At 41.1% G+C, this 12,278-nt stretch overlaps 1 protein-coding gene across 1 annotated transcript in view; it reads right to left on the reverse strand.

Moving 5' to 3' along the window:
* Positions 1–12,278, reverse strand: part of LOC144333647 (echinoderm microtubule-associated protein-like 6) — a 38,444-nt gene that overhangs the window by 12,176 nt on the left and 13,990 nt on the right. The window contains exons 5-6 of the mRNA XM_077958768.1: positions 8,240–8,425; positions 6,515–6,650 (exon numbers count right to left, since the gene is read on the reverse strand). Coding sequence (XP_077814894.1) covers positions 6,515–6,650; positions 8,240–8,425 — 322 coding nt within the window. The remainder of the gene's footprint in view (positions 1–6,514; positions 6,651–8,239; positions 8,426–12,278) is intronic.

A 12,278-nucleotide genomic window follows, 5' to 3' on the forward strand; every position in this document is an offset into this window, starting at 1 on the left:
AGAATAGGATGTGCTTATTTTGCTTCTATCGTAAACAAGGGTGTTCTCAGGTTTGAGAGTTGGTCTTTTGGATGTTCTCTGCAAGGGTTCTTGACAACAATACTATCAACATTTGGGGCCGGGTAATTCTTTGTTGTGGTGACTCTCCTGTCCATTGTAATACTTTTAGCAGCATCCCTGGCCTCTATCCACAGATGCCAGTCGCAACTCTGCAGTTGCGACAATCAAAAATGTCTCCAGACAATGTCAAATGTCCAAAAATCACTCCTGGTTGAGAGCTGCGAGACTATCTGACCATCACGGTACTCTGAGGAATAAAAACAGTAATAAGCATGAACACTGCGGAACCACCACCTGGGCTCCCACCTCCGATCCTATACCGCCCCAGTCTGCTCTCTGCTCTGGGGCAGGAGAACTAAGTGGAGATCCGATCATGCCACATGCCTCCCTAAACCTCTAAGACCTCCTGTAGCTGGCCCTTGGAGTGCAAGCTTACGGTGTCACAGGTTGACACAAAGAAACCAAGTTATCTGCTCCTTCTGCGTCCTCACCACTTGCGCTCTTCCACAAGGCTCCACCCTCCAGTCCTACGACACTTTTCATTTACCTGACAGCTACTTCCAGGACTCCAGCACACACTAGGCACATCCTAAGTGGGTGGGAGGCATCAGTGAACAAAGATCCTTACCTTTATGGAAACAGACAATAGCTAAGAATGTAACACAGAAATTATACTGTATGTTACAAGGGAAAGGTAGACCCGAGAGAAGGGGATTTGGAATACTTGGAGTGGTGGAGGCAGAATGAGTTGCAATTCTAGAAGAGGTCATCAGCACAGGCTTTATTGAGCAAAGGTTTGAAGGAGAGGAGGGAAGTAGTCATGCAGATTCTAGGCAAGAGTGTCACAGGCAGAGGGAGAAGGCTGGGAGGGCAGAGAGGGGAAGGAGCAGACAGGGCAAAGCTGAGCAATGGGGAGCGGTGGTGGGCTGCCATAAGGACTTTGACTCTGGGTAAGATGAATCATTGCAGGGTTTTGAGGAAAGCAGTAATGTGATCTGGCTCACGTAAAGTTCAAACAATCCCTCTAGCTGCTGTGCAGAGGATGGTGGTCGAAGAAGGAATGCAAGTTATAAAGCAACTGCAGTATTCTATGTGAAAAACGGCGGTGGCCCAGACCAGGGAAGGGGCAGTGAAGATAGTGACAAGTCTAAGCAGGGCATCTCATGTCCTGGAATTTCGGCCTCTAATTCTTGCTCAGTGATTCACCTAATGCAGGATCTTTCTGGATTCGGACTTTATAGTCCATTAGACACAGCAACAACTCAACAAGTATGTGTTGGTAGTTAAAACAAAACCCACAGAATTCCCCCCACCTCCACCCACACCTTAAATGTAATCATGACTGAAGCATACTTTTCAGGACTTCCTATTCAGTTCCTAGGCATGTATCTGGCACTTAGATGTTTAATAAATGTTTACTGAGTGGACAAATAAGTAAATAATACATCTTATACCATGTCAATAATTACTGTATTCCTTTAGTCAGAATCATTTATAACCATTAACTCAATGGTGTTTTATTATCCTAGAAGTAATTCATTTTGGTTGATGGATTTTAAGAATTTTTGGCTTTTCTTGCCACCGCTATAAGTTACTTAAGCTTCATTATTTTACCCAGATCATAAATGTGCTTTAAAAGTGATCAGACTCAGTATGCACTGTCATGAAGTTTGGTGTGAGGTATGAGTGAGTGACCTCAGTTTACAATTAGCTTGATGCTAACGACCCTGGGCCTCATTCTACCATCCATGAAGTATGGGAGTTCCCCCCATCCCCCGCCGCCGCCTTACATCCAGGGTCTGTCCCAACTTGAAAATTCCAGAAGTTTATATTCACTAAGATGTATATTGGAGGACAACAACCCCATATAGCTGAAATCCTTTGGTGCCAGATGCATTTTGGAATTCAGAAAAATTTGGATTTTGTACTTGTAATATATCCAGCAGACACTAAGGCAGCACCTTGAAATTAAATACTTCTGTAACAAAATATATAAAAACACCCAATAGCCTCATAATGGGTCAAGTTTTGCTGCCACATTAGTTATTTTAAAAATCTTCTGGTAATCTGAACTTTTTGGCTTTCAGAATTGCTAATGAAGGATCCTGGGGGAATTAGGTTGTTGGTTTCTATCATCTTGTGTTGTTGCTAGAGAAACCTGTTCAAACACCCAGTCAGCAAAAATCCAATAACTCACAAAAGATGCACAAGTCACTGGTGCAAGTAAAACGCTATAATTCCCTTCACTGAGGGATGGCCCCCCTTATCATGTGAGGGACATTTTCTTTGACTAAGCCTTGGGGAGAAGGGAGGGAGCCGGAGAATCAGATCTGACACTAACCAATTCTTGATGTGAATGTGACCCATCTCCAAGCCGATTCACACTCAGCCTAAAGTGGGGTTAATTGTTTTTACTGTAAGTCAAGTGTCCTAATTAGCTCAAGCTACTACAAAGATGTAAAAGAATTAACAATGTCACTTTATTACAAAGCCATGTCATCATTTTTTTCTGAGCTTAGTAACCATCTTGGTTCATCTTAAAACTTCTTTCTTGATGGTTAACAGCTAATAGTTATTAGAAGATGCAAATGTATGCCAATCTTGCAAAGATTTGCATTAAACAACTTGGAAATTGTCAGATTCATTTTGTAAATCATCTAGACATCTACAGGAGGAGCAACACAAGTCTTTACAGGTGGTACACTAAGTGTGATCTTTATAAATACCCTCGGATTCCTAAGCACTAGTAAGTAGCAATTTCTTAATTTTCGCTAATGCTTTTAAATGTATAGAACATAGAAAATTACCCATACCATGTCATGGGAACTGGGCTATGGCCATGATTAATTCTCTGGTTAAATTTGCTTAGAAAACTATTTGGATGTTTGAGTAAGATGAAAAATCACTACATTTCCATTGAAATAAATTCGAGTGTCACTGTTTTACAAACAGCAAAAACACAGAAGAAAGCTCATTTATATCAAGATAGTTCTTATAAAAATAAAACTGTCATGTCCAAACTGAGAGCAAGGAAGCTTCATGTCCAAACTGAGGGCAAGGAAGTCTAACGCTGCTCTGCCTGAATCTGTTCCTTTCAAATATACTTGGTTTGTTTGAGGCAAAGAGAGGTGGAGCAGAAAGCCAAGTCTTCTTTGAGGGAAGGGATGAGAGGGTGGCGGGGGGTGGGGAGGACACCTGACCATCTTCTGTCCACTCTGCTTTCTTTTGTTCCTTTCCCACCCTCTTTCCTTCCCTTTTCCCTCCCTCTTATTTGCTCAGCTCTCTGCTAATGTTCAAAGGACCAAGGGTATGGTATTGCCTGGCTGAAGGGGAAGCTACGCCAGAAAGCTATTTACATCTTGATTACTTTTATTTCCTCAAATCCTATGTATTTTAATTCCTATACTTGTGCTGGGTCACTCTACTTTACTTTGGATTTGGGGCACACCTCCACATGCCTTGGAGAGGCTGCCCCATCACAGGATGGCCCCGGCAGCCGGCCTCCAAGACCACAGGAGGGCCGGTTCTGAGAGTCTCTCCCTGCTCGGAGCTGCGGAAAATGGCCCTGGAACTCCACATCCTCCTTCCTTGCTTCAGTGGAATAATGGCCTGGCTGATTATTCACCAAGGCCTGGCTGAGCGCGACAGAGTGCCTTAGAGGGGGATTTAGAGCAAGTTTCCCCACATGGCCCTGTCCATGCAGGCTCCAGAACTCCCTAAGTTGGGAGCAATGGGTGGGCCAGACTTTAGCTGTTACCATAACTCAAACCAGGAGCCTTTTCTTCTTTTGATGCTACATGTATATTGTTTTTTCACTGGGGCTGGAATGAAGGCCAGCAACTCCTTTGATGCTTGATGATACACAGTGGCCTTTTGTGACAATGTTGCCCAAGCCAGGGGGAGGGGATAATTTTAGGTGGGTGTTCCAAGGGCAAAAATTAGATCCCAGCATAGTAAACTCACGTTACAAATATTAGTTTACAGCGAAGTTTTAAAAAGATACATTAATCAGTTTAAAGTAAAATACTAAGCAATTAAGAGTACTGGTGGTCAGCAGCAATTCTAAAAGTGAAGACATCATCTAGAGCATCCACACTGTGGGGCTGCGTGCTAAGCAGTGCCATCTCCACTCTCCTAGGAGCTCCATCCCAGCCCCCATGCCCTCTCTGACTCCCTTGGACTCAAACTGGAACATGATCTATACCATCCTTTAAAAGCAGTCTGTTTCTCCCCACAAAACGCAGGCTACTGCCTTATCAGTAAGTCATCTAAGATGCACACCAATCCCTGATAAACGCCAAGCCCAGGCACCACAGGGCACATCCTATGAGGTGCAGGCTTGTTTCGGGTTCCCAGTGTCCACTGTGTACCACCCACATCTGCTTTCATCTTGGCAAGGATGGGGTGGGAATCTGAGACTGATGTCCAACAGAGGGCATCGCTGACTGTTCTAACTGTAGACGCGAGGTGGCTGTGGGGCCCATGTGATCAGGACAACACCTGGTTACATAGATACTCATTCAGAACTGGTCCCTGAACTCTCCCAGGAGAGCCAGGCTCAAGCACTCAGTATTGGGCAGAAAAGTATAGCAGGGTAAACCAATAGCTTCTTCACTGACCCCTACGCTTTAAAATGTATACCTTAATTATGTGATACATTTTTTAGATTAAATTGAGTAACTGCCAAATAAGAGTCATGAATCCTGGTTGGTACTCTCCAATGTTTAAGCAGTTTATGGTTACTAATCCCATCTGGCAAGTTGACTCCACTCTCTAAGTATATGTTTTGGTTTCTGGTTTACCTTGAAAGATACACCAAGAAGCTTCATGGTTCAAGGTCAAACACTTTTGGCTACTGTACTTAAAAAAAAATGCTCTTACGGGTACTTACCTGCTTATATCTGTTTGTTATGTTTTTTCTGGATCAAGTTTCCCTGGCCCACACTCTATGGCAGAGAACTTAAGGACTTTGATCTCCTTGTCCCTACATTGAGGTAGACACCAAATTCCACAGCTTCCTATGCCAACCTCTGTGCCCAGTATTCAGAAATGTGTGCACACCAGCATCCTGAGCCTCCATGAGAAGACAACAGTCCAATCCTGGATTAGTTGACTTAAATGCACATTTTTGTTTCACAGATACATAAAGCAGCTGGCCTCCAGGTATAAACAGGAAGTACAATATCCAGCTCATTTCCCTGTTGCTCAACTGTTGGAAAAGTTTTACTGAAAACAACACTATTTAAGGATGGCCTGAAGGATACGCAGTCTACGCTGTCTTCTCCCAGTCCTCTGAAATCTACCCAAGGCCAGCAGAGAGCACTGCGCACTGCCACACGATCTGGCCTACGAAACAACCTCTGTGGCAGCATCGCCATCAGGTCACAAGCGGGGGCTTCATGAGGAACAACCCAGGAGAAACAGCTCGTTTCAGGCCTGTTGAGGACTTTGAGCCCTATGTCACCGGGTCTTCTCTAAAAGATGCTCAGGAAATCTCTCCCTCATCTCGGCACTGAAAAAGATTCCCCTTCATGAGAACGATGGGTAAGTTTTCATCCTGTGGACCTCCACGGCTCACAGTACCATGTACCCCTCCCTTGGCGCTGGGTCTGCGGCCCACCTGTGGGGAGTCAGAACCTCCCAACCTGTGCTTAGCATATTAACAACGCTACGACTTCCTCTTGTCTTTCCTATTTACATTTTCCACTTTAATCTTTCTCGGCTGTAAATTCTTTATCTGCCAAAAGGTAACAGGCCTATCATGAGAATTTTAAAAGATGTATCATTCTGATATACACACTCTATATACTGTGAGAATAGCTAACAATTTGAGTGCTAAGTGTACTTTGCAAGTATATTTAGTCCTCATCCTAAGCATTTCACAAGTATATTTAATCCTCATACAACCACGGGAGGCTGGTGCTAGTGTTATCTCCCTTTTATAGATGGGGAAATAGATGCCCCGAGATTTGAGACTGCCGTTCAATTTCTTAACTCTCTCATAGGGAAAAAGAATTTGAACCCACACCACATGACTGAGCCCATGCCCTTAATCCCTACTACTATAGTGTCTACTACTTTAAATCTATCTTTAAAAAATAAATTTGTCACATTTCTCCTCTCATTTGTTTTCAGAGGCTGGGCACATTCACTCTTACGATAACCAACTTGTCTAGAATTTCTCGGTTTTGTCACTGACAATCCCATCTCCTAAGAAACCTCAGCAACTTCATCAGAATGCTTATTTTGGCTGCAGCATTGCTGGTTCATACAGATGCATTTGTGCAAATTAGGAAAAAGGACATCCATTTACTTTTAACATACTTTTGCTTGTATTCAATGTATTTATATAAACTGCCTTTTAAAAATGGGGTACAAAGAAACAAATACGAATACAGAACTTCACATTATATTTCACATCCAGAGTTACAGGTAAGTTTAACACATATATTACCTTTATATCCTTGTTCTGTCTCCCTGAGATCAATTTTGGTTATTGGTTTGAAATCAGTGTCCCATAGTCGTATACACCCATCTCGCCCACCAGTGGCAAAGCCTTCTTCACAAGCATACATGCTAAAGATTCCAGCCTGTTGATTAAAATAGGTAATACTCAATGCTGCAACCATCCTAAGTATGATGACTAGATACAGTTGAATGTTGATTTAAAAACATAACAAGGCAAAAACAAAAATAAAACCCCCTTGTTCTCTATTGAAATGCTGACAATAGACCAAATAGCCATTTATGATACTGTTCATCTCAGCTACATTTAAAAAAATCATAATAATCAAAGCAAACTAGTTTAAGTGCTCTTTTACCACTACTAAAAAGATGGCAGTTTTAAAAAAATTCAAAAATATAATTAATGCAGGTATGGGAATCAAATTCTTTTATGTGATAAGTAGCCCTTAGAGAGAAAAGACAACTATGGAGGTGTTTCATGGAAGTTGCTGCCTAAAATAATTAAGTAGAGATAAGAGGCTAGGAACATAAACACTTTCATAGGCACAAAAGTGCCCAAAATGTACCTCAGTGAGCTCACAAAGGTATCACTTGAACCTAACTGAAAATGTAAATTGCACTTGTGTTAGCTTGTTAAGCATCGTTTGAAGATTTTCACATGGGAAATAGTTTTAGTAATTTAAAGATGCTCCTCCACAGGAAAATACTTTATTTGGTTTGTTCAAGAGTGCTGCAAGAATATAATGTTGACATAAGATCCAGTATAAAAAGAAATTAGGTTACTAAGGCAGCTGCTTTTATGAATGAGGACAAATACTGACCTATTATTTTAAGAGCTGTTTCGTAATTAGTGAAGCCAAGAAAATTCACCTGCAACATATAGTGAAAGATCTGAAATGTCATAACTCTAAAAGTTGCTTAAACTTTTCTTCATATTAAGGGTATAGGGAATCAGTTTGGAGGCAATAAGCTAAAGGTTTATCATTTCCAGTAATATCATTACCCAATTTCCATTCACTATGATAGGCTTTGCCTTTCACATCATCTTCCCATTTGTAGGGACAATTTTATCATCTGTAGATACAAAAATGTAGTCATTTTCATATGTGTCAAAAAAGAGGGCAGAGTGGTAAGAAGTTCGTCCTTGTTCTTACAGAGCAGACCACCAGAAGATATGTGGTTATCAATGGTTTCTGATTGTACCTTAAGAGCTCAAGACACTGGTGTGGAGGTAACACCCTGCACCTCAACGTAAAGAATGAGGACAATCTATCTTATCAACCAATGTAAGAGCAATAGTTATCTACACCTTTCCTGTTCAAACTATGGGTCACTGATGAGCAGTGGCGACATCATCCTAGACCTATGGAGCCAGAATCTGCATTTTAACATGATCCTCCAGAAACTCATGGACACATTAAAGTTTGAGAAGTGCCGGTAAGATGAACCTGATGAGCTAGTTCTAGTATTCTGTCAAACTACTGAGGACGACACAAATCAAGCAATTAATAGTTAAAGTGAAGGTTAATTACATTGTGTGCTTTGAAATATGTTTTCCTTTAGGTGAGCAAATGTAATTTGGGAAATTGTCATGAGTGGAGAGTGTTCAGCAGGGTCCTCTGATTCTAAAGCAACAAGAGAAAAATACAGGGAGGGATTCGTGGTCTTACCTTATTTAGTAAGTCACTCACAGTTTCCACATGGTAATACTTACACTATGTGCTCCTTGAATGGTGCGGACTAAATTGAGCCCTTTCCAGACATAGATGTCACCATTTAAAGCACCAGAGTAGGTGATGTCTTCTTTGGCACATGCAAGGCAAAGGATGGTCTGAAGATCCCCCGTTTTGCCAAATATCCCTCTTTTTGCAGTCAGGGCATTTCCACACAGTGTCCAAAACTAGAATGTAAGTGATAAAATAGATCTCCAAGATAGAGTATTTGGATGTATTGCATTGGTGTTTATATTTCAGTGCATTTCACATAATTTGCCCTATCCAAGCTAGGCACAAATAAGTTAATTTGCTTTGCTGTAACACAACAACATGTAACACAAAAACATTTTAGCTAACTACCAGGAACATGAGAAAAGCCTGTAACAACACTTTTAAAACTTTCAAAGTTCCAAAATTTCAAAGCTTTGCTCATTGTTTAATGGTGATTTAATAGAAGATAATGTTCTCAGAGTTGGAATCAAATGGACAAATCATGTTTTGCTTAGATTTTTGTCAAGTTATAAAACTAGTATAGGTTTATTGCAGTTTAGAAACTCAGGTAAGTATAAAAAGGAAAACTGTGAAGGTCTATAACTTCTGGTTAGCCTGTTGACATATCATCTAGATTTTTTTTTTTTTTTCTGTTTTTGAGACAGAGTCTCACTCCGTCACCCAGACTGGAATGCAATGGTGCGATCTCAGCTCACTACAACCTCTGCTTCCCAGGGTCAAGTGATTCTTGTGTGTCAGCCTCCTGAGTAGCTGAGATTATAGGAGTACACCACCAAGCTCAGCTAATTTTTGTATTTGTAGTAGAGACAGGGTTTCTCCATGTTGGCCAGGCTGGTCTCGAACTTCTGGCCTCAAGTAATCTGCCCTCCTCGGCCTCCCAAAGTGCTGGAATTACAGGCGTGAGCCACTGCACCCAGCTATATCTAGGTATTTTTAGTGTACATATATTTGGAAATAATTTCTAACTTTCAATGTTATAAATCTTCATTGTAGAAATGTTACTTAGAAATGTTTCATAAATGAGTCATATTTCCACATACCCAAATAATTGACTAGGCTTTTCAGTTTTAGTTGTATAAAATGTGTCCATCGTGTAGAATACCATACACAAAACTTCAGCAATTTTATAGAAGGTAGTAAGGACACTCCCATGGTTATACAGACACAAAATATTTTGCATTGACATAGTTTTTTTGGGGGCAGGGGGAGACAGTCTCACTCTGCTGCCCAGGCTGGAGTGCAGTGGCCCGATCTCGGCTCACTGCAACCTCTGCCTCCTGGGTTCAAGTGATTCTCCTGCCTCGGCCTCCCAGTTAGCTGGGACTACAGGTATGTGCCATCACACCCAGCTACTTTTTGCATTTTTAGTAGAGATGGGGTTTCACCATGTTAGTCAGTCTGGTCTTGAACTCCTGACCTCAGGTGATCAGCCCCACTTGGCCTCTCAAAACCTTAACATAGTTTTAATGTATCAACTAGAATAACCTCATTGTCCTTGATATGGCCCCCCTCAGTTTAAAAAGGCTATTTGCATATGCTAAGTTATTTGATCCTATCAAAACCCTTAATAGGCTAAGGAAGACAGTATTGTCATCTCCATCTGGAGGGCAGGGAAAACAAACAGAAATAGCTCACCGAAGGTAAAGGTTTAATAGGGTTAGAAAAAATATTGAAATCTTTATCTTTGCTTTGACAACTTTGAATCAATGCAGAGGCAAATGAAACAACGAGATAATTTTAAATCGCATATTCAGACTGTGCCCAGGTGGCAAGGAAATTCAAAGGTAGAGAACTAAGTTGAATTAAACAGAATGAACAAGAGGACTCGGATCAGCGGTGAGGAAGAAACTGCATCTGGATTCAGAAGAGCAGGATGAGATGAAACCACATGGCAGGAATGTGGGAATAAATCAGTAACAACCGCACTATTTTACACCTGCAGGAGAGGAAAAACCATGGTCCTCTCAGAGTAGTTGGGTACTGGAGGAAACGGTTCTGGGATGGCTATAACACCAAGATGGCCAGGATTCAGGCAGCTGGGGGTGGGGGGCTGTGCTGTGTGTGTGCGTGGCAGCAGGTTGGGGAATAGAGGGATGCCTTGGCAAGAATGAAGGGCAGATACACAATGAAGGACCAATATGGGATTATCTTCTCAGAAAAAGGTATCAGCTCTGGTAACTCATTTCTTTGGGTATTATTAATGAAAAGGTGTTAAAGTATATGTTGAAAGAATAAAGCAGGCTCATGCCTGTAATACCAGCACTTTGGGAAGCCAAGGCAGAAAGATCACTTGAGCCCAGGAGTTACAGACAATCCTGGGCAACATGGCAAAACCCCACCTCTACAAAAATAATTAGACTGGAGTGGTAGCACACACCTGTAACAAAGTTTTTTTTTTTTTTTTTTTGAGACTGAGTCTCGCTCTGTCGCCCAGGCTGGAGTCCAGTGACATGATCTCGGCTCACTGCAAGCTCCGTCTCCCGGGTTCACGCCATTCTCCTGCCTCAGCCTCCTGAGTAGCCGGGACTACAGGCACCTGCCACCACGCCCAGCTAATTTTTTTTGTATTTTTAGTAGAGATGGGGGTTTCACCATGTTAGCCAGGATGGTCTCCATCTCCTGACCTTGTTATCTACCCGCCTCGGCTTCCCAAAATGCTGGGATTACAGGCATGAGCCACCGTGCCCAGCCTAAAGTTTTTTTTTTTTTTAATAAAGAATAAAGACATCTAGGAAAAAGCTAGTTAGGTATAAGCTCTGGAAAACATTTAAGCTGTTACTCTGAACCCAAATAAACAATTAGACATAAATGATTACTGGTTGTACCAACATGCCTAAGAACTTGCTGTTCATGGCAATGCTTACAGCAGACAGTTCCCTTTTTCTTTACACCTCCTCATGCATGAAGATTAAAGGAATTATTTTGTCCTTTAACTTTGGATGTACACCCCCGGCCTGAGTTATCTGAATATTTCTAGACAGTCACAAAAAATAGACCCCGTTATCTTCAGACTTGATCTACATAGAAGTTTACTGACAAGTCACCAGGTCAGATGGTATAAGGCCCACATGAAACATTCCAAATAGTCAAATGATTCCCTAAAATTGTGATATTTTCTGCAGAAAATGGCAAATACCTGAAATATTATCTCTTTTTGAGAAGCATTTCCTACATGAAAAACAGTGGCAGTTTAGGGTAGCAATGCATGATTAAATTCATATCAAATGAGGAGACCTTGTTTATCTTCTCCTGTCTCTACCCACAGACTGCAATGCAAATTTTGTTACAGCTGGCAGGTACCTTGAGTTCATCTAGCCCTAGGTAGTCCCTGAAGTCCCTTCTGTCTGACTAGAGACGGCTCAACAGTATCCACAAACCTGGTAGGCTCATTTGCTATAAAACCAATGAAGCGGTTGATGCTCAACTGTTACTGTTTTTCAAGCATTTGTTTCATGTAATTGCGATTTGCCTGTTTGCCAAAACATAGGGGATTTACAAATCCGAAAAGGATTTCACCCTAGCTACACAAATTTCAGATGAAAGTATTTTCTTCGAGTACAAAGATTTTGCACTCAATGTATGACTGGAATAATTCAATGTTAAGGTAGGTTTTTTTGGGAAGAAAAGTGGAGGAATCCTGGTAATTGGATATACAGAATACAGATAGGAAAAATAATTTGCTGAGGTTTGCTTAAATTTATTATATTTCTAAACAAAATTAATAAAATATTGCTAGGTAGACATTCCAGATTCTTTGAGGTAAAAATGCTTGTATTTGCTTAGAAAAAATATCCAAGTTCTGCTAAGACGATTAAATTTAAACAGGGTAAGTAGCTCTTGTTTTCAAATAAAGTTTCAGAATCTTGTCTCAGCTTTTCTGCTTTTAGAATTTACCGATTTAAAAGTTAGAGTTAACCAAGGATAGAAAGAGATAGGAAGGAATCAGGAGAATTCTATCAATTAAGCAGCAAATCTAGTTAGAACCCAAAAAATGCGGGGTTTTCTTTTTGAAAAAAGTTAAGGCAA

The sequence above is a fragment of the Macaca mulatta genome, chromosome 13 (genome assembly GCF_049350105.2).
Source record: "Macaca mulatta isolate MMU2019108-1 chromosome 13, T2T-MMU8v2.0, whole genome shotgun sequence".
Lineage (NCBI taxonomy): Eukaryota > Metazoa > Chordata > Mammalia > Primates > Cercopithecidae > Macaca > Macaca mulatta.